The sequence below is a fragment of the Heterocephalus glaber genome, unplaced genomic scaffold (assembly GCF_053883595.1).
Source record: "Heterocephalus glaber isolate CG9 unplaced genomic scaffold, H.glaber_assembly_v1.0 deba00001429, whole genome shotgun sequence".
In the NCBI taxonomy this organism is placed as follows: Eukaryota; Metazoa; Chordata; class Mammalia; order Rodentia; family Bathyergidae; genus Heterocephalus; species Heterocephalus glaber.
In genome coordinates this window covers 10,180,440-10,205,937 of record NW_028258294.1, presented here as the reverse complement: position 1 = coordinate 10,205,937, position 25,498 = coordinate 10,180,440, and the positions used below count along the sequence as shown (strand labels likewise).

The following is a 25,498-nucleotide window of genomic DNA, read 5'->3' as shown; positions in this document are numbered from 1 at the left end:
ATGTGCCATGATGCCCAGTCTTTTCCCCCACCCCTACATCGTTACTTTTTTGGGGGCTTTTTTTGGTACCTGGGATTGAACTCAGGTCCTTGAGCTTGTGAGGCAGGCGGGGGAACCACTGAGCTAAATCCCCAGCACCCCGTTACTTTTTAAAACAGCAAACGACAACAGAATATAGGTGTGATTTGTGATTTAATTACCCATAGTCACTGAGCTTATTTGACAGTATTATAATCCTACAAATATATATCCTTTGGCCCATATATCTTATGCACACAGTCTCACTGTTAACTAATTTATCTCTCACCTGCTTCATCATCGTAGTGATCACCACAGATGCGTTCCTGAATAGTTGGTTGAAGACAAACAAATGAATCACTGGACAGTGGGCTCCCAAGGAAACTCTGTTCTCGGCTTACTGAGACCCTCAAGGGATCTCTACCTTGATAAAACTCTGGTTTACCTGAAAAATGACTCATTAAATTTCCCCTTAAGTTTCTAGATCTGGCTAAAACTAAAATGGCAATTTACATTAAGGAAAAATTAAACTGCTAAAGATCTGATTAAGTAGCAAGAAAATAGTAATAGCTTATTGTTCAGTCAGGCCTTTAAATTATTTTACTTCACTTTTACTGTTTTTAATGGTACCCTTATTTCCTAATAGAAGATTATACTTCAGTATTGAATAGTCACACACAAAACAATGCCTGAAAAATGTTTTGGTACCGGGGATTGAACTCAGGACCTTGCACTTGCAAGGCAGGCACTGAGCTAAATCTCTGGCCCTCAAAGAGCTGGCACTCAGCCCCCACTTTAGGGGCCAGTGGACCCCTCCTCCCCATGGCAAGGCAGGAAGGAGGGAGACTCTTGCTCAATAGTGTTTTAATATACATTCATAATGTATATGACGTTCAAAGAAAGCCACAATGATCTAAATGTGATGGCACATTCCTATAATCCCAGCACAAGCCCAGCCTGGACAATTTAGCAATACTTAGCCTGAAAATAATAATAAAATAAAATAAAATAAAAAGAAAGGGGCTAGGGATGCAGCTAAGTGTATAGGCCCTAGGTTCAATCCTTAGTACATTAAAAAGAGAAAGAAAAACAAAAGCAAAAACCCTCCACGCAAAAACTGTCATGTAAGAACTTAGGGGTTAGAAGAAGGGCCCAGTAATTTATTAGAGGAGGCTTTAAAGGGTTCTCTAATTTTTGAGGTCTTGACCTGGGTGTGATTTCACAATTTAAGTGTTTCATCTGATTTTAATGATATGATTTGTGTACCTCTCTGAAAGTAATACTTTGATGCAAAAATAAAAAGTAGCTATGTTTGGTGGCACAAGCTTGTAATTCTTGTTATCTGGGAGGCTGAAGTAGAAGGATTAGTTTGAAGGTAGCCTGGATAATTTAGCAACATTCTGTCTCAAGATAAAAAGAACAAAATAAAAAGGGCAAGGACGTATCTCTAACTGAAAACAGAAAATACTGTAACTACAAACTTGAACAGTTGGAGGTTCTGGTATCCCGATAGCCCTGTCCTTCATATTACCCGCAGAGGAGATTAAAGGTTTATTTTCTGGAAAGACTGACTCCAATGCACTGTGAATTCAGGGGGATTAGGCACAGAAAGAAGGCAAGGGTGGACAGGGGTGATGACTGCCATGAAGACACCAAGGGTATCGAGGGAAGTCTGCTTTAGCATCCCAGATCTGCCAGACCTGGATCTGTGATGGCAACAGTCAGGCCGTGCTTGTGTTAGAGCATCTTTCTTTGAAGGAAAAGAACTACAGCTGTTAAGCTGAAAGTTCCTGATGAAAAATTCACACCCTTTCCAATGAAATCCAATAGTAAATAAAAAGCCCTCACCTGTAAAACTTTCAATTAGCCTTTTAGCATTCTATTAATATAATACATGTAAAATAGCAGAGGAAAGTCTTCTGAAGATGCACAAAAAATTTAAAATACAGAAACCAAACAAATATTCTGCATCTATGAAACAAGAGCAGGATGTTAGGAAAAGGGAGGGAAAAACCAATTTTCTAAAAACTACAATTTGTTTATTTATTTTTGAGACAGGGTCTTGCTCTGTAGTTCAGGCTGACCTTGAACCCACTATGTAACCCAAGCTGGCCTCAAACTCTTGGCGATCCTCCTGCCTCAGCCTCCCATGTGTTGGGATTACAAGCATGTGCCACCACGCCTGGTCTAAAAATTTAATAACCAAAATAAAAATTCAGAACAAAAGTTAGAAAAAAGGAATTATCAAAATCTGCATGGAAAGGAAAAACAAAAGGAGTAAAATTCACAAGATCAATATATACCAGTTTCCAAACTTTATTTTTAATAATCACTCCCCAAAAGGAGTTTTTTTGATTCTTCTTTTCCTCTAATTGCTATACCCGTATGTAATTTTAATAACTTTAGTTATAAAGCCATACTATATATGGTGGTTTGGACCCTAAGTTTCCTCCAAAGGCTCATGTATAAAAATTGGTCCCCACTGATATTACTGGGAGGTGGTTGAGAGGAAGTGGGCCCCTGGGAGCATGCTTTTCATGCTAAAAGGTTTCAACTGGAGGTTCCATTCAACCCAGCTATTCCTCTTCTTGGCATCTTCCCCAAAGAATTACAAGCATCATACCACAGCAATATATGCACACCCATGTTTATAGCAGCACAGTTTGTAATAGCTAAATCTTGGAAACAGCCCAACTGCCCATCAACCAATTAATGGATAAAGATGTGGTTTTTTTACACAATGGAGTATTACTCCGCCATAAAGAAGGATAAGCTTGAGACATTTCTAGTTAAATGGATGCACCTTGAGACCATACTCTTAAGTGAGATAAGTCAGACACACATGTTTAAATACCACGCTGTTTCTCCAGTGAAAAACTAAAAATGGAAATAGGACTGAAATGTATAACAGACATTGGGAAATGAGAAGAAAATGTTCAAATGAGAAGGGTAACAAGGGAGGGAGGAGCGGGGAAAGGAAAGAAAGGACAAGGAAAAAAGAGAGCGGAAGGAAAAATTAGAAACAAAGCTTCTCTAAATAAGAAAGAGAAGCGGGGGAAAAGGGAGGGGAGGGAAACGGAAAAAAAGAAGCAAGATGTATCATGTACAGGTACAAATTTCCTATGATGAATCCTATCAGTCTGTATATCTAAAATGTACCAATAAATGTTCTCCTTAAAGATATAGGGAAAAACCAATAAAGGTACTACAGTAGAAAAGCTGTAAAGAAAAAGAGAAAAAAAAGAACTGGGTGACATTCTAAAGAAATAGGGTTAGAAGGCAGAACACAGACGCAGCGGGAACAGGAGTGTCAGAATATGAGATATCAAAGAATTTCTGTGTGAAGCAAATTAGTTTTTCCTATATTAATGATAAATTAGTTACCTGATGCCACATTCCTTTAGCCCAAATTTTAAACAGTGCTATATATACCAACTTTTTCCTCTCTCAAGTACTCAAAGACCAAGTCTGACAAATTTTAGCATCCTGAAAAAATGTAGAAAATTGGCAAACTACTAGAGTATCTTTTATTGTATCAAACTGTTTACCTGGTACAGAAGTTCTGCCACTTGTAGGTGATTCTACTTCTTGTATAGCACTAAGTTCATGTTGATTTAAATCCAATCCACATTTAACTTTTGCCACAGGTGGCTTTGAGGCTCTTTTCCCTGCTTCTTTGTGCAGAGGCTCACCTATCAAGCCAAAGACAACACTCAGACACAGTGAAAATTAACATTCTTTGACCAGCAAGCTACAGGAAATGAGAGGAGAAAAGAATCAGTGGATTACAATAAAATGCAATCATCTTACCACTCTGCTTGGGACTAGCAGCTTCTGAAAGCAGCTGATCATCATCAGAGTTGCTCCTATCTGCATGACTGATGTTTTCCTGATCATCTCTTGCTAGGTCTTCCAAATGAGGAAGCCACTCTCTGAGCTGCTCCATCTTCTGTGTTTTTAAATCATTTTGAACTGTTAGCTTGCTTGCCTGAAAAAGTAGACAGATGAGGGTGGGAATGACACAATGAGGGATTATGTAGATCTCCCTTCTTAAATCAGAACCTTAATCAAATAAATAGTTCCGTCACTCACAGTTATAATTTATTATAAAATTGAATGTTTCCGATATTCAAAGAGTAATATTTCCATGAAAAAGTACAACCTAGACCTAAAAACTCAGCCTTCACTTTACCTTTCAATAAGAGACCGTTCCTTTCTTTTCCGTTAAATGATCAGAAAATCCCTAGGACTTGACTTTGAACTCAATTCAAGCTTCTTCTGAACCCCAAAGATTTGCACAATTCTGTTGACACTAAATAATACTTTTAAGCAACCTTTTAAAATAAAATGGATCCAATCATATTCGGAACACTCTTGCCTCCCATATGTAGAAACTAAGAACCTAAGTGACTGTAACAGATTTTTCAACAATTCAGATGCAAGATGAAGTCCAGCTCTTCATTAGCCTAAAATCACACCAGCTTTACAACAGATGATAATGTCACTTAAGGAAAAAGATGGTACTATCCTGATTCATGTATAAATGTCAGTAGCGCAGGAGATCTACTACTGTATAAGACAAATTCTAAACCAGTTATTGTTGGTTTGCTTGTTTTTGAGACAGGGTCTAACTATGTAGTCCAGGCCAGTCTCAAGCTCATGATCCTCCTGCCTCAGCCTCCCACATACTGGGATTATGGGTGTCTACCACCACATCCAGCCTAACCAGTTTCTACAATTTGAATGTATGGTAAACTTAAAGCCTATTATAAGAAGACTTCAAATGAAAATCTGTTTTCTTTTTTAATATTTATACTTAAAATTAGTTGGGCTTCAAATATATCCATGTCACATTCAACATCAGGTAGGGAGATTAAAAAAATTAAAAACGCTATTAGGGGTTGCACCTACAGGTTCTGTACCACTGAGCTACACCTGTCCCCAGCTTTGTTTTTTGAGACAAGGTTTCACTAAGTTGCTCAAGCTGACCTTGAACTTGTGGTTTACCTCAGCCTCCCAAGTAGCTGTGATTACAGGTTGGTGTCCCATGCCCAGCACAACTGTTTTCACTTTCACATTGTTTGTGGTAAACATTAAAGCACATTTACAATCAAACCACTTATTCTCAACTACAAATTTAAGTCTAGGATTAAAACTGAGTCAGGCTTACACCTCCATTGTTTAATTCTTAGGTATTTACAATATACCTGGTTGTCTTTAAAGAAATCCTTCAATGTCTCTTGATGTTTCTGGATCTGCTGCTCCAATGCTGTTTTTCTCTGTATGTGCAGTTCTTCCTGAGCTTTCTGGCTATAATGTAGAATTTCCCTTTGTAGATCCAATTGCTTCTGAAGACCTGTATTATCTTGCTGAGCTAAAACAGGCTGTGAGTAGCTCAAAAGTCTATCTTGAAATCTTGGGATCATAGAATCACTTGAGGTAGCAGCATATTCATTTTCAGATGAATACAATTCACAAATGCTTTTAGATTTAGCTTCCGCAAAAGGTAGTGGAATGAATGAATGATCTATTTCCTTGGATAGAAACAAAGAGGGGACGGCATACTTTGCAGATTCACTTTTGCCCAATTTACTTTGTCTGTTTAAAAGCAGTTCTTCCTGAGGTTTCTCTGGAGAATGCACCATTTCCCTGTCTAATTCCAATTGTGCTGTCAAACGATCTTTCTGAGACAGAATAGGCTGTGAAAAACTCGAAGGCCTACCCTGTGACCCTGGGGTCTCAGTATCATCACTTTTGGTTAAGAAAGACTTTTTAATTCTTTCAGAATGGGCAGCAGGCAAGGCCACCTGGGATGGAAGTGAAGAGGAGCCAATCTGCTCAGATGATACCCTTTGCTCCAACTGACTTAATTTTTGCAAAAGTAGTTCTTCTTGGACTTCCTGTCCAGATCGGATGGCTTTCCTTTGTAGATCTAATTGCTGCTGAAGTGCCTTCAAATCACCACAGTGAGGTTCGATAAAATGCTCAGAAGGTACCTTTTCCTCAAATTTATATTGTCTGGGCAATACTAATTCTTTCTGAGTTTTCTCAATAGAAGGCAAGGCATTTGTCTGTGTATGAATGTGCTCTTGAAGTGCAATCAAATTATCTTGTTGAGGTAAAACAGGATGTGATAAACCCAACAGCCTATCAGGCAATCTCTGTATTTCAGAATGACTTGAGATTGTATCATCACTATCAGATGGACAAAGTGCTTGGGTTTGTTCAGATTCAGTAGGAGGCAATGAAGCAAACGAATGTTGTGTTTCTAAGGGTGAAAAAGTACCAACCTGCTCAGAAGATATTCTCCCCTTCCAACCATTCTGCTTAAGTAAAAGTATTTTTTCCTGAGCTTCCTGTCTAGACTGAGTGATGGCCTCCCTCTGTCTAGCTAGCTGTTCTTGAAGTGCCTTCAAATTATCTTGTTGGGGCTGGATAAGTTGTGACATCTTCAAAAGCCTATCCTGCAACTCTGGAATCTGAAAATGGCTTGAAGGAATTTTACTATCAGTCTCTGTTGAAAGAGGTTCCTGGGTTGTACTAGAGCTGACAGAAACTAATGATGTAAATGATAGTTGTCTTAACTGAGGTATAAATGAAGACAAACCAGTTTGTTCAGAAGATGTATTTTCTTGGGTTTTCTGACCAAGATGAAAGACCTCTTTCTCTGTGTCTAACTGTTCTTGGTGTTCTTCCAAATTATCTTGCAGAGGTAGTACATGGTGTGAAAGTCTTTCTCGCAATCTTGGAATCTTAGAATGGCTAAAGGAACCATTAACATCACTTGTGATTGATATAAACTCCTGGAATCTTTCAGATTCAGCTACCTGGGATAAAGACAAAGAGGTACCAGTCTGTTCAGATGAAATCCTTTTTTCCAATTCACTTTGTTTGTGTACAAATTCCTGATTTTCTTGTCTAGCACCAAGTATTACCCTCTGTATGTGTGACTGTTCCTGGAGTGCTGTCAAATGTTCTTGCTGGGTTAGGCTGTGCTGTGGGAAATTAAGAGACTTCTTTTGAAATGGTGGAATTATCAAATGACTTGAGGGAATCATATTCTCCTCAGATGAACAAAGTTTCTCAAATCTTCTGGGTTCAACATCAGCAGAAGTTTGTGAAGCATCTGAATGTTGAGTAACCAGTGGTAAGAATGAAGAACTTATCTGCCCAGGCAAATAGTCCCCCAAATCCCTTTGACCATGGGAAATTAATTCCACTTGTGCATCACATCTAGCCGGAAGAGCATCCCTCTGTGCAGTCACCTGTTCTTGGAGCAACTTCAAATTATCATGAAGAGGTAGAAACTGCTGTAGGAAACCTGATGACCCATCCTGAGATTTTGGGATTTTGGACCCACTAGAAAGAAGGCCTTTATCACTGCCAGATAAATGCTGCTCCTGGATTTTTTCAGATTTTCTACCAGGAAAAGGTAGTGAAGTAAATGTATGCTGAGCTACCTGATATGGCAAAGAGGGCTCAACCTGTTCGGAACATACTCTTCCATTCAATTCACTCTGTTTATGTACAAATAAGATTTCCTGAGCTTCCCGCCTAGCCTGAAGGCTATCCCTCTGAATATTTAACTGTTCTTGGAGAAATTTAAAATTATTTTGTTGGGATAAGACAGGCTGTGAAAAACTCAAAAGACTATCCTGAAGATCTGGAACCACAGCATGACCTGAGAAAACTAAAGGAGCATTTTTGGTTGGTGAAGATTCCGGGATTCGCCCTGATTCAGCTTTGGCAGAAGACAGTGAAGCAAATGAATCTGGAGCAACCAGAGGGAAGAATACTGAAAGACCAGTCTGCTCTTCCAATTCTTTCTGTTTGCGCAAAAGAAACTGTTCCTGAGCTTCTTGTCTTGCCTGAAGAACTTCCTTCTGTAGTTCTAACTGTTCTTGAAGAGCCTTCAAATTACCTTGCTGGGCTGTAATAGTGTCTGAGGATAGAAAAGGTCGATCGTGCATTTGGCTGATTACAGAATGACTTACAGAAACTGCACTTTTATTCATGGTTGAAAGGGGTTCTTGAATTTTTCCAGACTCAACTTTACTAGGGAGAATAGTAAAAGAACTCTCAGGTACCAGTGGTAGGAATGAAGGCTCAGTTAGTTTCGAAGATATATTTTCACTGTCCTCTGCCACTATTTGCTGGGAATCTACAGCTTGAAAAGTTGTTGGCCTCAATGTTTCAGATATTTTTCTAGTGTCCTGTAACAGTAGCTGTCTATCATGTGACAAAGCAGTTGAAAGTGTATGTAAATCTTTAGGGATTAATTTATAGCCTATCTTTTGTGTTTCAATCTGGGAGAATTGCCTTAGATGTTCTTGGGACTCCAAAGACTGCTTGGCTAAAAAATCTGCAGTGCTTGATGTTTCTATCTGTGGAAACTGACTTTGTCTTGGTGCATGAATATGATCTTGCTTTAATTTCAAGATCTGCATGGGTTGATATTTGTTAGGATTCAACTCGAATCTCTGACTCTGATCCCAATGTTGTGATATAGCAGTAGATTTTTCAGATTTCTTTGGTGGTACTGTGATAATGGAATCAGATATCAATGATGTAGCTGATGTTGATGGGTACCTTCCTTTTAACATAATCTGATATTCAAGTAATCGTTTTCTGGCTGCTTCAACAGATTGCCTGTGTAACCTATCAAGAACAAATACAACAACAAATGAAAAAACTGCCTTCAATTATCAAGTGTTTATACATTAAATATAGAAATCTATATTCAAATTAGATCTTCATATAAGCCAAATAAGAAATACGAAAGATGTACCATACACTGTCATATGAAATTATACCTTAGCCAATACCTGTTTTGTTGTAGAAGCTGCTGTTGGTAGTTATGAATCATCTGCCTATGACTATCTTCATCAGAAATTACAAGGAATGATGCTGGAGCAGTGTCAACCTGATAAAAGACAAAACTCCTAATTAAAAGGCAAGTTCAGAAACAAGTACTAAAGTATTTTAAACTTAAACTTATGTAAACTTAAGTTTCACAACTGCAAATTTCTACATAGCTTTATTTACTTGAGTACTTTTTTTTTTTTTTTTGGTACAGGGATTGAACTCTGGTCCTTGTGCTTGCGAGGCAGACGGCAGAACCACTGAGCTAAATCCCTGGCCCTTTATTTACTTATTTATTTTTACTGTCCTGGAGATAGAACCCAGGGCTTTCCCACTAAGCTACATCTCCAACCCTTTTTTGAAAAGTTCAAGACAGGGTCTCACTAAGCCATAAAGTTACCAGGGCTGGGCTCAAAAGCTTGCAATTTTCATGTCTCAGCCTCCAGAAGGGCTGGGATTACAGACATGCACCACTATAGATAATATATAAATCATAATCATATTTATTTTGACAGCACATTTATATTGGCACTCTATGGGTGCTTAGAGAAAAAAACCATTAGGTTGATGTAAACTTATTTTTATATATACATTATTAAATGAACAAAAAAATTAAAGACATTTTACTTTTCTGAATTCTATGACTGCTCATATTTCCTTGTCCCCAGTGATTCATGTAGAGAAATTTCCTACATCCTACCCCAGTCTGTTGAGTTTTTTTCCTTTTTTCTTCTTCCAGCTGAGCCCTGAAACAATCAGTTTCTAATTTTAACTTCTGTTGTTCGATTTGTTCAAGTAATTCCAACTGCTTTTGCTTCTGCTCTTCTATTTCCATTATCTAGGTAATAAAAATACTATCAATCTATTAATAACAAACTCATACAAAAGTTAATTATGTATCACATTAAAAAGAAAGGTTTTATCACAAAGAATACATGATTATCCATAAAAAGGTGTTTATCTGTGTTACTGGTAATTGGAGAGGGAAGATAAAAGTAGATAGCAAAGGAGGAAAAGACAGAAAAGGGAGAGAAGGGTACAGCAGCAGCAAGAAAAGAAGGAACAGGGCCAGGGATTTAGTTCAGTGGTTCCGCTGCTTGCCTTGCAAGCGCAAGGACCTGAGTTTGATTCCCAGTACCAAAAAAAAAAAAAAAAAAAAGAAGGAACAAACGCATTACTATTTCTATCTTCTTGGACCACAAGGAATTCCTGAGTACCGCTGAGGAAACACCCCCAAAGAAGGAGCAAATGGTGTGTAGCCAAATTCTATGTTCACATCTTTAATTTTCCATTGTTTCCAGTATGAATAATGACTAAAGAAATTAAATAGAGGCCTCCCAAAACACTTTGATTTCTTAGAAATGCTTATTAAGAGTAGTTAACTTTTTTTTTTCTTTTTGAGACAGGGTCTCACTATATAGTTCAGGCTGGTCTAAAACTCACTATGTAGCCCAGCTGGCCTCTAACTCTCAGTGATCCTTTAGCCTTCCCAATGCTAGGATTACAGTCATGCGTCACTATTTCCAGCAATAGAGTAGACAACTAGTTTTGTTGCCTGCCAAATGTAGCACCTAGTACACCTAGTACAGCCCGATACACAGATTAAAAATTTACTGAATAAAAATTGCATGTGTAGTTTTCTTTTTTTTTTTTTTGGAACCGGCGATCGAACTCGGGTCCTTCCGCATGCGAGGCATGTGTAGTTCTATAAAGAGGAGTAGTTCTACTACAGATAATTTAGAAAGAATAATCATATTTTCAAAGTAAAAAAATATCCCAGCATGATACTTTATTTATTTCCCACCAGGCAACAGTGGCTACAGCTGAGCACCTGTCCTCTTCTTTACTTTCTTTCATCATTGGAACCACTGAATTTAAGTTATAGTGCCTTTTTGTCCCTCCTTCTTCCCCTTCCCTCCCTTTCCCTTCTCTTTTGAGACAGGGTCTCACTTCATTGCTCAGGCTGGCCTCAAACCCACAAGCTGCCTGCCTCAGTCTCCCAACTAGCTGGGATTACAGGCATAAATGAATAGACAATTCTCAAAAGAAGAAGTACAAAGGGCCAGTAAATATATAAAAATTCTTCAACATCTTTAGCCATTAGGGAAATGTAAATCAAAACAACTTTGAGATTCCATCTAACCCTGATCAGCAAGGCTATCATCAGGAACACAAAGAACAATGACTGCTGGCAAAGATGTAGGGGAAAAGGAACCCTTCTACCTTGTTGGTAGAAATGTAAGCTAGTACAACCACTACAAAATCAATATGGAGATTCCTCAAAAACCTAAAAGTAGAAATTCCATTTGATTCAATATATCTCTTCTGGAGTACACTCCTGACAGTTTAAGTCATCATACTACCGTGATACATCTAAACCCATATTCAAAGCAATGCAATTCACAATAGCTAAGCTCTGGAAATAGCCTAGATGGCCATCAAAGGAAAAATGTGTAAAGAAAATGTGATGTATATAAACAATGGGATATCATTCATGACACAAAAAAATAAAATTATGTCATTTCCAAGAAAATGGATGGAACTTGAGACATGATGGTAGCGAAAGAAGTCAGACTCAGAAAGTTTAATATTTCTTCTTATATGAGAAACTTAAACTATAAATAAATAAAATAAAGGAGAGACAGTAGAAAACTAGAAGGTAGACTCCTGGAGATAGGGAAGAACATCATGGGAGGGAGGAAAAGGAAATAAGGGACTGAAAATGATCAGTCAAGGTGCCACGGCATGTAGTGCACACCTATAATCCCAGTACTTGGGAGGCTGAGGCAGGAGGGTTGCCATGAGTTTCAGGCCAGCCTGGGCTAGTGAGCTCAGGGCCAGCCTAAACTACAGAGTGAGACCCTGTCTTTAAAAAAAAAAAAATTAAGATAAGTTATACACATGTACCAATTTCCCCAAATAAACATCACTATTCTGTACTACAAACATGTATTAATTTAAAAAATAAAGTTTTTTTAAAGTAGAGCTAATTACGAGTAATTAGTTAAGAAGGTTCAACTTAAAATTTTTTCATAAAAGACTATTTCTCAAAAGTCTTGGGGGATTACAAAACCCATGTGAATGAGGCATTGAAGCAGAAGCTATAAAGGATAAATTGATTTTTTTTTTTGGTAGTACTGAGGATTGAACTCAGGGCCTTGAACATGGTCAGTGAGTGCTCTACCATCAAACTACATCCCCTACCCAAAACCAATTTTTTAAAGAAGACAGGGTCTGCCTTCAAAAAAGCTTAAAAATTTTATAGGAATACAAGATATATACAAAAATATTAAATACAAAGCAGATACAGTAAGAGTCAAATGAGAAGTACAAAGATAAACTGCATTTTATCAGGGGAATGTTTGTGTAAAACAAGGTGGGAAACATGATATCAAAAACAGCCAGATGGTAAGACAAATGACACAGGTGGTTTCATTACTTAGGAGAAACCTTTAAAAATAAAAAATATATTTAAAAATAAAAAAAAATAAAGAAATCTTTAAAAATAAAATTTCAAATTACCTGTTTCTGCCTTGCTGACATTCTAACTCTGACTGCTTCCTCTTGAGGGTGAAGTAGAACTGAACTCTGAGCTACAGCTGTGACAGGTGGAGTCTCATTTATTTCTATGAGAATCCCCAAAACAAAAATTAGTCCCAACAATTCAGAATTTTGAAACCACTATTATCCCTTCCAGTTATTTATTACATATAAGCTTATTAGGAAAAAGATGTAAAGAGTTAGTAAGTTTAATCTTAAGATGTGATAAAAATAAGTACCTTGTTCCTTTCCAGAGTCTGTGTGGCATGAAAGTGGCTTATCTTCACTAGTAAGTGGTCCAGACTCAATTGTCAGTACATCACTTTCCACAACTGTAACAGATAATACCATTGTTATTATAACCCCATTATCATCAAGCTTAAAGAAGCAAAATAACAAAACATATGCATCCCAGTACCCATTCAATCTTGGTCCACTAAATGTCTTAGTTAAAATCCAGTTACCTTCTTTTTTTTTTCCCCCTTTAATTTTGCCATACTGGGGATTGAACCCACAAACTCCACACGAACCATATGCCTGGTCTGTTTGAGAAATGAAGTCAGCGTCTGCAGGACAGTGGTTGGGGTGGGAAGTGTGCCAGAAAAGGGAGTCAAAAAGATGCTAAGGGTAGAAGTGTGTGGGTGTTTGTGTGTGTGTGTGTGTGTGTGTGTAGAACATACAAAATTGTGAAGCCAGTGTAATCACTTTGGTATTTACTCAGTGAAACTGATAGTTATTGGAGGTCTTCACCCAGAAGAATGGGATGAGCTGACTTACATTTTTATAGGATCACTCAATGAACAGACTCTAGGAAGGAGATACGAAAGCTGAAGATAGAGACCACTACAAGAATTTATACTAGAATCCAGGCACGGTGGCACATGCCTATAAACCCATTCTTGTCAGAATAAGATAGGACAATTCCAAGATTAAGGCCAATCTGAGCAACTTAGTGAGCCTGTCTCAAAATAAAAAATAGAAAGGGCTGGGGAAGTAGCTCAGCATGAGAGTGCTCCTGAGTTCAATCCTGTATTACAAAAACAAAACAACAACAACAAAAATCTGTTTAATAAAACAAATGTGGCTTAAAGTAGGATGGTCTATGGTGAGAAATGATTGGGCTTTAGGTACATTTTGAGGATAAGACCAACTGGATGGGCTGCTGATTAAAGGTAGGATATGAAAGAAGGAAACCAAAATAACTACAAACTTTTCGGATTGAGCAAAGGAATTAAAATATCCCTAGTTTTTAAACTGTGGAAGATCATAAGAAAAGCAAGTGTAGGGGGGATATCAAGAATTCAGTTTTGGACAAATTTAAGGTGTTATTAGATCCTGGCATGGTGGTACAAGCTGGGATTATAATTTCAGCACTCAGGAGGCTGAGGCAGGGGCATCTCAAGTTTGAGATTCACACAGTAAGACCCTATCTCAAATAACCAAAAAGGGTGGTGTGGGGGGAGATGTTACTAGATATACAAGGGAAGATATCAAATAAAGTAAATGACTTGAATTCAAAGGGGAGGCCAAGCCTAGAAACACACACTTTGGAAGACATTAGTATATAGATAGTAATGTAAAGCATGACATTAGAGATCAACTAAGGAGTTCTGATAGAGAAACGATCTGAAGAATGAGCTTTGGGAACAATGGCTCATGGTTGTGGAAATATGGATAAACAGAAAAGGGGACCATGAAGGAGGAACCAATGATGTACCAAGACCAAGAGGGTGGTATCAAAAGACCAAGTGAAGTGTGTATTTCAAGGCTTCCTGTCCTTTTAGTATTAAATCCAACATCCAAATACAGGCCATATGTCACTTCTCTCAAAAGTCTGCTAGCAAAACATTTTCAGACAAATACAAACACATCTTTAAAGGAATTCAAAATATAAAGCTCCTAGAAACAAAACAAATCAAAGAGTTATATCTTCGTAATTCTCATTTGCTCAAATATAACTGAAGGCAAAATTGTTGGTATGATCTTTTTAAATTCTAGAAATATATTTAATAGCCTACTTACAACCAAAGCTATTCTTTAAAATTAACAAATAAAAAAACCAAATCATGGGTGGAAATGTGGAAGAAAACAAAATACACCTAGTATAAGCCACGAACATGTTTGAATCTTTTGATTCAGAAATTCTTCAATGTTCATCCTAAGGAAATAAAGATGTGGGCAGAGACTTCACCAGAAATACCCCAAACAAACAAATGAACAAAAATCCCTAAAATCCCAGTAGTAGGGAACTGGTTAATTCTGTTCATCAATTACAGTGGAATTTATATATATAAATGACTGGTAATACTACAGTGAAAGAAAACTTTAAGATTATGGTTTTCAATATATGTTGCCTTTAAATTATAGGATTAAGCTTTTAAACTTTTGATTTCTGTTCTTTGATTTTTCAAAATACGAGCACGGTTTTAAACAATTTATAAAGGAGAAATTAGAGACATTTATAGCTAAGTGGATGCACATTGAGGCAATACTCTTAAGTGAAATAAATAGGACACACATGTGTAAATACCGAATAGTTTCTCTGGTGTGAGAAACAAAGTGTAAATAAGGACTAAAAGGTAAAATAGGTCATATGAAATAGGAAGAAAAGGGGCAAAGGGGAAGGAAGTGGGAGGGCTAGGGGAAAGGATAGAAGGGAATGGGATTAATATGAGAAAATGGAAAAATAGGAACAAAATTTTTGTAAATAGGGAGGGCTGGAGGGGTTGAAGGGAGGGCTGGGCAAGGGTGAAAAACAAGAACCAAGAGAGACTATGTAAAGGTTCAAATTTCCAATGATGAATGTCATTATATTGTATACTTAAAATGTACCAATTATTAGAATGAACAATCGATAATGTAAAATAGGAATAAAAGGTCCAAAGGGGTAGGGGTAGTGGGAGGCACAGGGGAAAGGAAAGAAGGGAAAGGAAAAAATAATGAGAAATGGAAAAAATGGAAATGAAGTCTTTGTAAATAGGGAAGGGTGGAGGGCGTGAAGGGAGGGCTAGGAATGGGGAAAAAATAAGAACCAAGATGCATTATATAAAGGTACAATTCCCAATGAGAAATGTAATTGTGTTGTATACCTACAATGTACCAATAAAAGAATTTAATACAAAAAACAAACAAACAAAAAAACAACTTAGAAAGGGTTTATACACTATAAAACAGGACTATTGGAGAGAATTACTTTGTTCCTGCGCTGTGGATAGTGTTCTTTCCCTACTGGCAATTGTTCTAGATTCAACTGTTTGTTCTTTACTCTCAGTTTCACTAGCAGTCGTAATCATTTCACTTTCATCTTCAGACATGGATTTAATTGTCCAGAGAGATTTTTGGCTTCGAATCTTATTTAATAACTTTTTAAAAAGAATTTTTGAAGGGACCTGTTGGGTGTTTATTGCCAAGGGAACTAAAAGGGGAAAAAAGAAAAGCAAAAACCACTTTATTCAGTACCTATTACATGCCAGGCAAATTGATGTCTTTATACTTAGTTACTGTTCTAATTACTTGGTTAAAACAAGTCAACTTTATTTTGTCAATACTTACAATGTAGCAATATATACAATGCTTTTTTATTCTATTCCTATTTTTATCATCAGGAATAATACTTCCAACTTAGATTTAGATGTAAATGTGCCAAAATTCAACTGTTTAACAACAATATCTGTGTAACAGAAATTACAACCTTAAAAACTTATCAGGAGGCTATTTATCCTGCTTGCTACATGATGGCATACTGCATATTTCCTCATTAATCTCTGGGTAAGGTTAGTATTAGAAATACTCAGTGTAAGGTTCTATACTGTTTGCTAGAGAATGGTTCCAAACACGGCGCTCCACTTCTTAGTAGGTTACTGAGGAAATCAGTTGCTCTCAAATCATTCCTGGTACTATCTGGAAAACATTTCTCCTATCTTCATAGCAATCCCTTCAATTATCAAAAAAACAAAAACAAGATATCGATTCAAATATTCTTTTATATGGGCTGATGATAAATGCTAAAACTCAGAACTAATAATTCTCTATGGGAACAAAACCGTAAACATGCAATTCTTTGGCTTAATCAAGAAACAAAACTTACAGGAGTTGAAAATGGCAAAATGTATGTCTTTGTGACCCACATTTTAAAAAAATGTCTAATTGAGTTATAACTTACAAATTATAAAGTACACAAAAATCTAAAGCTCAATGCATTTTATAGCTATGTCTATGTAACATCATTGAGATCATGTGAAACATTTCAGCACATAAAAGGTTTTTTCATGCCCTTTCCCAGTCAATATTCCCTAAAGATAACTAGTATTCTAACTTGAAGGCCACAGGCTCATTCTGCCTACTTGATTTACTTGTAGCTTCATAAAAACATGGAATCATATGCTTAGGTAATCTTTTTTATGTATGTATGGTCCTGGGGACTGAATCAGACCTATGCACTGAGCTACATCCCCAGTCCCCTTTAAAAAATGTTTTATTCTGAGACAGGGTCTTGCTGAGTTGTCCAGGCTGGACTCAAATTTGCCATCCTCCTGCCTTAGCCTCCCAGACTGCTGGGATTACAGACATGCACTGCCACACCTGGCTAACCCACTCTTTTTTAAAAGTATTAAGTGCTCATATTTAAAAATAATGATTTAATAAACAATGGAATGTCTAGCTTATTTATTTATTTATTTATTTTTCATTAGAAGAGATGGGGTCTCACTATGTTGCTCAGGTTTGTCCTGGCTTCCTGAAACCCAATTGATCTTCCTGCTGCAGCCTTTCGAGTCCTTAGGGCTACAGAAATGTGCCATAATGCCCAGCTTCCTAGGTTTTTAAGAAAAAGAATCAAGACTTGGCAATACCAAGCCAGCAATTCTAAAAGGAATCAGCCAGAGCTGAAAAATAACTGTCCCTTTAGGCAAGGCTAGACCTCCAATTCTGACAAACTAGAGATCTGAATGACACCTTCTGCCCTCACCAAAATAACTAAAAAGCTGATAAAAACATCTTTTAAAGACATTGCTGATATGGCAAGAAAAGATTCTGGAGGAGTCAAAAGTGAAGTTTAAGTGAGAACCTTGGAAGAAAGGCAAGTAAGTACTGAAAGTATTTTTCATGAAATTTATGTGAAAGCTAAAACACAGTACCTTATACTTGTCTGAATAGCCATGTGGACAAAGAAGAAGGAAAAGATAAAGCCTTGAGCCTCCACAGAGGATCAAACAGGAGACCTACATAAAGCTGGAACCCTAAAGGGCTGCTTGCTTCTACAGTGAAGGATGCAGATTTTAAGACAGCCTGAGTGGTTTTTTAAAAAGGCAATACTCATAGAGATAAGGAGAAAAAAAAGAGATCAGTTCAATGAAGAGGATTTGATCTTAAAGGAGATGCAGAAATAAAAGAGGGGGAAATGTTAAAGGTAAATTGAATTCTACTGGTTTGGGCTGGGTAACTATAGAGTAAGGGATCATCACCAAGATAAAGAAGGAATAGTAGGTTTCACAAGAGATGATGAAAATTTTTTTGCTGGATACTGTTTTAGGTGTCTATGGGACAGCCAAGTGAAAAAGTTCAGGATGTGGGAGACAGAGATGAAGGGAAGACATAGTCTGTGCTGTTCATCACAATACTTAGTAGTGAGGGAACAAAACTGGATTTCTGATGAAATGATGAAGTCTACAAATAAATGCTGACCCTTCACATGAGTTCAAATTTAACATCTAACTTCACCTAAAAATCTCCAGACTATATAGCTTCCTTCTTAGGTATGTGAAATGAGACTATAATGATGGAAATATTAAAATATTGTTTCCTTCTGCCACCACTATAATTAGTATCAGTCACTGTTTGCAATTAAATGAGACCGAATTTTCCTAACTGTTGGCTAATTAATAATACTTTTGTCCGTGAAATACTGTAATATTCAGTTTAGAAGGGGTTTTACCGTCCATTTCATTAGAACATATTTCAGCTTCTGTCACTGGAAGGTTCTCAGTTTCACCTATATTTTCTTGGTCCATTGAAAGGTCCAGTTCTTCATCTTGGGTCTGATCAGTCACAGTGGGCAAAGGTTCTGGTTCAAGATGCAAGACCGGGTTTCCTTTCACCTCTTAATAAAGAAATATAGAGATATGTTTCCATTCCAGTGATTAAAAAGAATTTGATAATAAAAATTTCAAAGGCCATCACAGTTTCTAAATCTAAAATATGAGGGCCTCTTCCAAATTGAGAACCCATTTTAAAACAAAAACTGCTTTAATCATTACAAATATATTTTCCCACCAAAGCATTTAAAAGCACTGCTGAAAGTCTACTGAAAATATCTTACTCCTGTCTGCATTGTACATATCTTCAAATGCGAATTCCAGCTCTCTCTGCCAGTCTTCTTTCATTTCACTACGTTTATATGGAAGTTCAACTAGATGGGGTGGCATTTGTGCTACAGTCTGTTTCCTACGTGCCAGGTCTTCTTGTTGTAGCTGTTTCAGTTCTTTCATTATTTTCTCTTGATTCTTCAAGAATAAAGAGATTAATGAGAGCTGAGTCAAACTGGACAGTAATAGTAATGGTGAGGAAAAGTGGGAAAACCATGAGACAGGGCCTAGGTACCTCTCCCTTTCTCTATCATTTGTTCTGCTACAAGACAAATTACATTAATTAGTTTATCCATTCAACAAATATTCGCTGAATCCCAGATAATACAAGTAGTAGGGGGAAAAATTCTCAACCCTCATCTAGCAGTGAGATTACCATGTTAATACTATGAAATGGAGGTACTGGTTAGGCCATAAAGCTTCAAAAGTGTTGGCCAGCTGCAGTTCTCCTTCCTAAAGAAAGTTATGAAGATACTTTCTATTTAAGTTCCCATGGCTCCTGGAATGTACTGTGGTCCAGTTCTTCATATACCTGTCTCAGGTAAGCACTAAGAACCACAGTGACTGATTCAACAGATATTTCTTGTTACTCCATACTTTTTTTTGAGACAGGGTCTTGCTATGTAGTTCAGGCTGGCCTTGAACTTACTATGGAGGTTAGGCTATCTTTAAACTCACGGCAATCCTCCTGACTCAGCTTCACAAGTGCTGGGATTACAGGCTACTCCATACTCTTATGAGTTCCAGGATTAAAGTGGATCTACAAGGCTGGTGCAGAGCTTTCTGAGTATGTAGAACTCCTAGGCTTAATCCCCAGCACCACAAGAAAAGGTGGGGGATGGAGGGTGGGAACTGCATGTATCCCTTCAAATTAGAACATGGCTAATATGAAAATTTAAGCAGTATTTTAGTGAGGTTATATAACTGAATTTTAGTGGTAGAGGGTAAAGAGAAAAAAGACTCTTCAGTCCTTGGAATGAGGATTTAACTAGATAAAGTGTGTGAGGTAAGAGTACAAGAAAAAATAACTGGAGCACAAAACTGTGGTGATGAAGACATGGGGAATTCAGAAAACAGTAGGGCATGTAGAGCAAGGGTGAGTAAGGAAAGAAGACAAAATTGCAAAGGCAGATGGAGGCTAAATACTAGTTACAACAGACCACAGGGGGAAATAGTCTCACACAGTAACAGGGTCTGCAACATAAAGGTTCAGACAGGGAAAAGGAGATCTATTAGCAGAGAGATTAGGTAGCTTTTGATGACGATGACCATTCTTCTGTAAGAAACATTAAGTATACAGTAAGTCAAAAGAGCCTCGACGTTTGTCAAGTGATAAACACACTACTTGTTCTTTTGTGTATCTTAAATATTTTGCCATTTGGAGATGAATTTTTTTGCCATTTGGAGATGAATTTTTTTTGGTCATGCTCTGAAACAGAATCAAATTATGAACAAATTCATTTCATTTATATTAAGATTCATCTCACCAAATTAACTGCAGTGTTACATGAATAAGTGTATTATTCTAGCTCACTGAAAGTTTGGGCATGTTACTCTACTTGTATTATTTATAATAACAATGACCATACCACTAACATTTACTATAAGCTTATTCCACATACATTTCTAAGGGCTTTACTAAACCCATTAATGCTGATAAAACCAATGATGAAACAGAACTCAGGGGGATGACATAACTTGCCTATAATCAAACAGCAAACTAGTAAAGAAGAGAGGTAAATCCAGACAAATGTCTGTGGAGTACACTTTCATACCCACTAAACACTACTCCTTTTATGGAAGAATGTGTTCAATTTATGACTGCTTTTCATGTGCATTTTTTCCTATGGTTTAAACCTTAATTACTAATAAATTCAGAATATCAGTTATTTTAATTATAATTCACTTTTAGTTTACAAAAGTCAAAAATTAAGAGAGGTCATAACTTCATTCAGGGTATACAAATGAAATTTCCTAATACAAGCATTTGATTTCCACAGAAACACTTAAAAACTCATTCCTAAAGTGAATGTTTAAAATTCAGAAAATAAAAATGAGACCTGTAACAAGATGAATCACTTTCATGCTGTGATTAAGAATAAACACTAACTGAACAAAGCATGACAGAAGTAAGGCTAAAACTATGTATTTTTCAGGTCTACAAGAGTCACTTTTTCAAAGCTACTCACTAGCAAAGATCATATCTTTACCTTTGCATCAATATACTGCAAAGCCAGTAAATGCTTTGTTCCACAAATACATAGGAAGTGAATCCTCAAATCTAAAGAGCACAAATGCAATCCAAACACAGCAATTAAATTAGAAATGATCAATCTCATACCATTTTTGGACTAGGATTCTGAAAAAATTCATCAGTAAAATTTAAGACTAACAACACACTGTAAGAACAGAATAATCCAATCTGAAAGAGGAGGGGCAAAGGAAGTTGGAAAACTTGAAATCATAGGAACAAAGAATATATGTAACATTTTCACATCCTCTACTTTGTGCCCATTCACTAATTAGTTCTGCAATGCTATCAGTAAGCCTATCGGTAGTCGGCACAGGTAGAATTTAATTCTTACTTGGGCCAAGTGGATCTTTTTCATGGCTTGGAAACCCCGTACATGTGCCTTTTCAAACTGGTCCAGTCTCTCTTGTGCTGCCTGTTTTTGCAGCTCTTCCAATCGTTTAGCTTCTTCTTCAGCAGCCAAATGAGCATCTGGCTAGCAGTCAATCAGTAATATTTTAGATAATTTTCCAAAAAAGTATAGAAAAAAAACACTAAAAAGAAAAACAACTTTAAAACCATGTTTTCTACTTATATAGACATAATTATATGGAAAGGAGTTAAATTTGTTAATGCCCACAATTATCAACAGCATGTGTCTATAAAAAGATCAAATTAGCAAAGTTAGCAAAGTTTTATAAATTGCTCATTTCAAACCAGATCAGGTTTTACTAATGCAAACACATTGGTAAATACCCTCAAAGACAGTAAAGAAAATGCAAGCATCTAAGGTCATGTAGGTAATCTACAGGAACACAAAGGTTTGTCTGCTTTTTTTTATTTTCTCTTTTTTTTGGTACCAGGGATCAAACTCTGGACCTTGCACTTGCGAGGCAGCCGGTGGCACTACTGAGCTAAATCCCTGGCCCTCTTTGGTTTTTAACCAACAACTGGTGCTTGGTTTCAGTATGAGTAAGGCCAAAATACCTACTTTAATATAAATTCTGGCTTCCTAGATCTTATGCATAACCAATGATTATGCTATTGTATAGTCAGTCATCATATCTTACTAAGGTAACAATAGTAATACAACTTGGATTTACTCTTACTATCTAAACATTCACTTTCAATTTAAATCATCTTAAAGGTAACCAGGAGTGAAAGTCATATATTTTATATGCCAAAATTCTAACATTCAGTTAAAACAATACAGATAATAAAAACTACTGACTTTATATGTAAGATTAAAAACCCAAGTAGTGAAATAAATAGGTAAAGAGATCTATCATTATTCAGAGTATACTAGCTAAAAGTTTATTAAAAATATTTCTTTTAAGCCAGTAAATATTTAAACAAATCTAAATAAAACCAGGCAAAACAAAAAAGGCTAGATGAAATGAAAATTATAATCAACACAAAATTATTTAGTATATTAACATACATAACATTAAACAAAATAACCGTTAAAAACTATTCTTCCATTTAGGCCATGAAGTTTTCAAGAAAAAGTTGCTAAGGAATTCTTCATGACTTTATAGGATAAATTAAAAGCAGAGTATCAATTTTTGTTGTTTTTTCAGACGGGGTCTCACTTTGTAGTGTAGGCTGGACACAGCCTGCAGTGTGAAGGCCCTGAGTTGAATTCCCAGTACCACAAATAGATTAATTAATTAAAAAACAAAAACCAGATTGCAATAATTGTTAGAGTTCATTTTTAGTAGCTGGAGATGAAAGATGTAAAATTTGCAAAAACTATGAATCCTAGTGAGAAAAAAATATTTTAGAAAATACGCTTCTGAAAAACTTTTTCATGGACTCATTTTTGCAGTTCTCAAATGTGATATTATTAAATATACATCTGCATTTTGTTCAGTTACTTGGACAGAAGCCTTTTGAAATATGATAGTGTAGCAAACTGATAATGACTTTAACTGTTTCATTTTTCTGTAGACATTTCAGGGTCTCACAGTAAACAGTATAGTAGATCAGGTTAGACAAGTATTTCTAGACTCAAACATCCATTTTTAAAAAACCACTACCCAACTGTCATCAGTAAAGGAAAGAAAACATGAAGGCCACCAGTAATGTGGGACTTTCAGGCATATGATGCTTTGTTTGTGGAATATACTGAAAGTCAAGGCAGCAAAACATAACGTAGAGAATTACTGATCAAAGTAGGACTATAGCAGGCTACTGTCATCATTCTTCTTCAGCAAAAGACAAACAGTGACATACAAAATATTTTGGAACTACTTTTTCAGAATGGTTAAAAAAAACAAAAATTGTGATACCAATCCTTACATGTTAAAAAGCCTAAACAAACAAAAGTAGTCCATTTACAAAAAGCTGTCAAAGAAAAATACCCAAACATGTAAGTCAAGAATGTGAGTATTTTTAAGAGATACTTGTTGTATACAATTATGTATCATTCTACTACAGGGAAGATGCTAAATTACTGTGTATGTGATATAAGCTGAGATGCAGATAAAAATTCAGAGGTTGTTTTGTTTCGGTTTTGGTTTACAGTACGAGGGTTGAACCCAAGGGCATTATACCACTTAACTACACTCCAGCCCTTTTTAATTTTGTTGTAGATTTTAAAACAGGATCTTGATAAACTGTTTAAGTTGGCCTCAAATCTGCAATCCTTCTACCTCAGCCTCCCAAACTGCCAGGATTACAGACATGTGCCACCATATCCAGCTCAGAAATAATTTTATCTTGAAAGCGCTTTTTGTCACCTTGTAAATCCAAGATTTATGGACAGATTTTACTTAAGTGACGCAGTAAAGCAAAAAATAATATATCAGAATAAAAACTGTAAAATCATGAATCTGCTCCAGAAAATATACAGAAAGCATCTTCTTTAAATTAGTACAAAATATTCTAGTTACCAGCTGTGGTGGTACAAGCCCATAATCCCAGCACTTGGGCTGAGGCAGAAGGATCACCAAGTTCAAGGCCAGCCAATACCCTACAGCAGTGGTGACAAACCTATGGCACATGTGCCACAGCCGGCTGTTGGTTATCATTGAAAGCTCTAAAAGGGTCACCATCACTGCCCTATACTGATAAAGACAAGTAAAAAAAAGACCTTTCTTCATCAATCTTAGTTGGAAGGTAACATGTATTTAATATTGCAGAAATACAGTATATTAACCAAAAGAACAAATTAGCAACAATTTGAAGTTATAATTCCTCTATCTTAATAGTAAAATTCTAATACTATACAATTTTAAATAAATCTCAGATTTAGTCTTTTTTTTTATTGGTACCGGGGATTAAACTCGGGTCCTTGCGCTTGCGCGGCAGGCCGCGAAACCACTGAGCTAAATCCCCCGGCCCTCAGGTTTAGTCTTGAATCTTAAAGGCTCATTCTATGATGATGACATTCATCTTTTATACTGACTGTTTACTGATTTTTAACATCTGCTATTATGTAGTCAACCACAATGTTGTATCTGTTGCATTCCATGCTCCACACAAATCTATATTTATCATTTATTTTCCTATTAGCCAAATAAATAACATGAAAAATATTAAAACCTACTGTTACAAAGAAATAGCAAATTTCATAAAGGTATATCATTTGTTACTCTTAAGACTAGCAATAGTTTAAAAACCTTAACAGACAAATATATGACAGGACAGCTATTCTCACACGTTGTTGATACTTTTTAAAGGCAATTTAATGTTGTGTATCAAATGTTAACAGTTGGAACCCAAAATTTCTCAGAATCTATTCTTAACATAGAACTAGAGATATGAAGATAAATGTATAAGATTACTATACTTACACTATTTACATAAGTAAAAAAGCTACGAGAAAGGTTAATTCTCTGATGAAATATTAAGTAGCTTTTAAAAAACACATTTTGAAAAGTATGTAGAGATGTTTATATATAAAAAGATTAATATAAATTCATTAAATTATTAACCTTATTACCCTTTGGTGACAGAATCATTGGTGTTTTTCCTAGTTTATGCTTATGTGCATAGTTCTACAATTTTCACAGAGAACATATTACTTTATGGTAAAGTTTTAAAATCTACTATTTTGAGGTTTTTTTTTTTTTTTGGTACCAGAGATCAAACTCAGAACCTTGGGCTTGTGAGGCAGGCAGCAGAACCACTGAGCTAAATCCCCGGCCTCTACTATTTTGTTTTTTTGAGACAAGGTCTTCCTATATAATTTAGGCTGGTCTTGAACTCACTATGCAGCCCAGGCTGACCTTGAATTTATGGCAATCCTCCTGCCTCAACTTCCTGAGTGCTGGGATTACATGCACATGCCACCACACCTGACTTAAAATCTACTCTTTGTGTTTCTGGGTCAGGGTCTTGATATGTAGTTCAGGCTGGCCTTGAACTCATGGCGATCCTCCTGCCTCAGCCCCCCGAGTACTAGGATTACACCACCATGCCCACCAAAATCTACTATTTTAAAAGATAGCTATTTAAATAGCCATCTACTTCCATTCATATA

General features: G+C 36.4%; 1 protein-coding gene across 19 annotated transcripts in view; it reads right to left on the bottom strand.

Annotated features, from left to right (window-relative positions):
• Cep295 (centrosomal protein 295) overlaps positions 1-25,498 on the bottom strand; it is a 48,509-nt gene that overhangs the window by 13,483 nt on the left and 9,528 nt on the right. For 9 of the 19 annotated variants that reach the window (XM_004838027.4, XM_004838029.4, XM_013069631.3 and 6 more), the window contains 12 exons: positions 21,368-21,508; positions 18,737-18,920; positions 18,353-18,517; positions 15,614-15,835; positions 12,660-12,752; positions 12,403-12,506; positions 9,581-9,718; positions 8,844-8,941; positions 5,226-8,676; positions 3,829-4,006; positions 3,567-3,710; positions 308-463 (listed from right to left, as the gene is read on the bottom strand). In XM_004838027.4, the coding sequence (XP_004838084.2) occupies positions 308-463; positions 3,567-3,710; positions 3,829-4,006; positions 5,226-8,676; positions 8,844-8,941; positions 9,581-9,718; positions 12,403-12,506; positions 12,660-12,752; positions 15,614-15,835; positions 18,353-18,517; positions 18,737-18,920; positions 21,368-21,508 (5,074 nt within the window). Of the gene's footprint in view, positions 1-307; positions 464-3,566; positions 3,711-3,828; positions 4,007-5,225; positions 8,677-8,843; positions 8,942-9,580; positions 9,719-12,402; positions 12,507-12,659; positions 12,753-15,613; positions 15,836-18,352; positions 18,518-18,736; positions 18,921-21,367; positions 21,509-25,498 lie in introns of those variants that run through there. The other 10 variants (XM_004838031.4, XM_021252615.2, XM_087212278.1 and 7 more) reach the window with 8 other exon arrangements.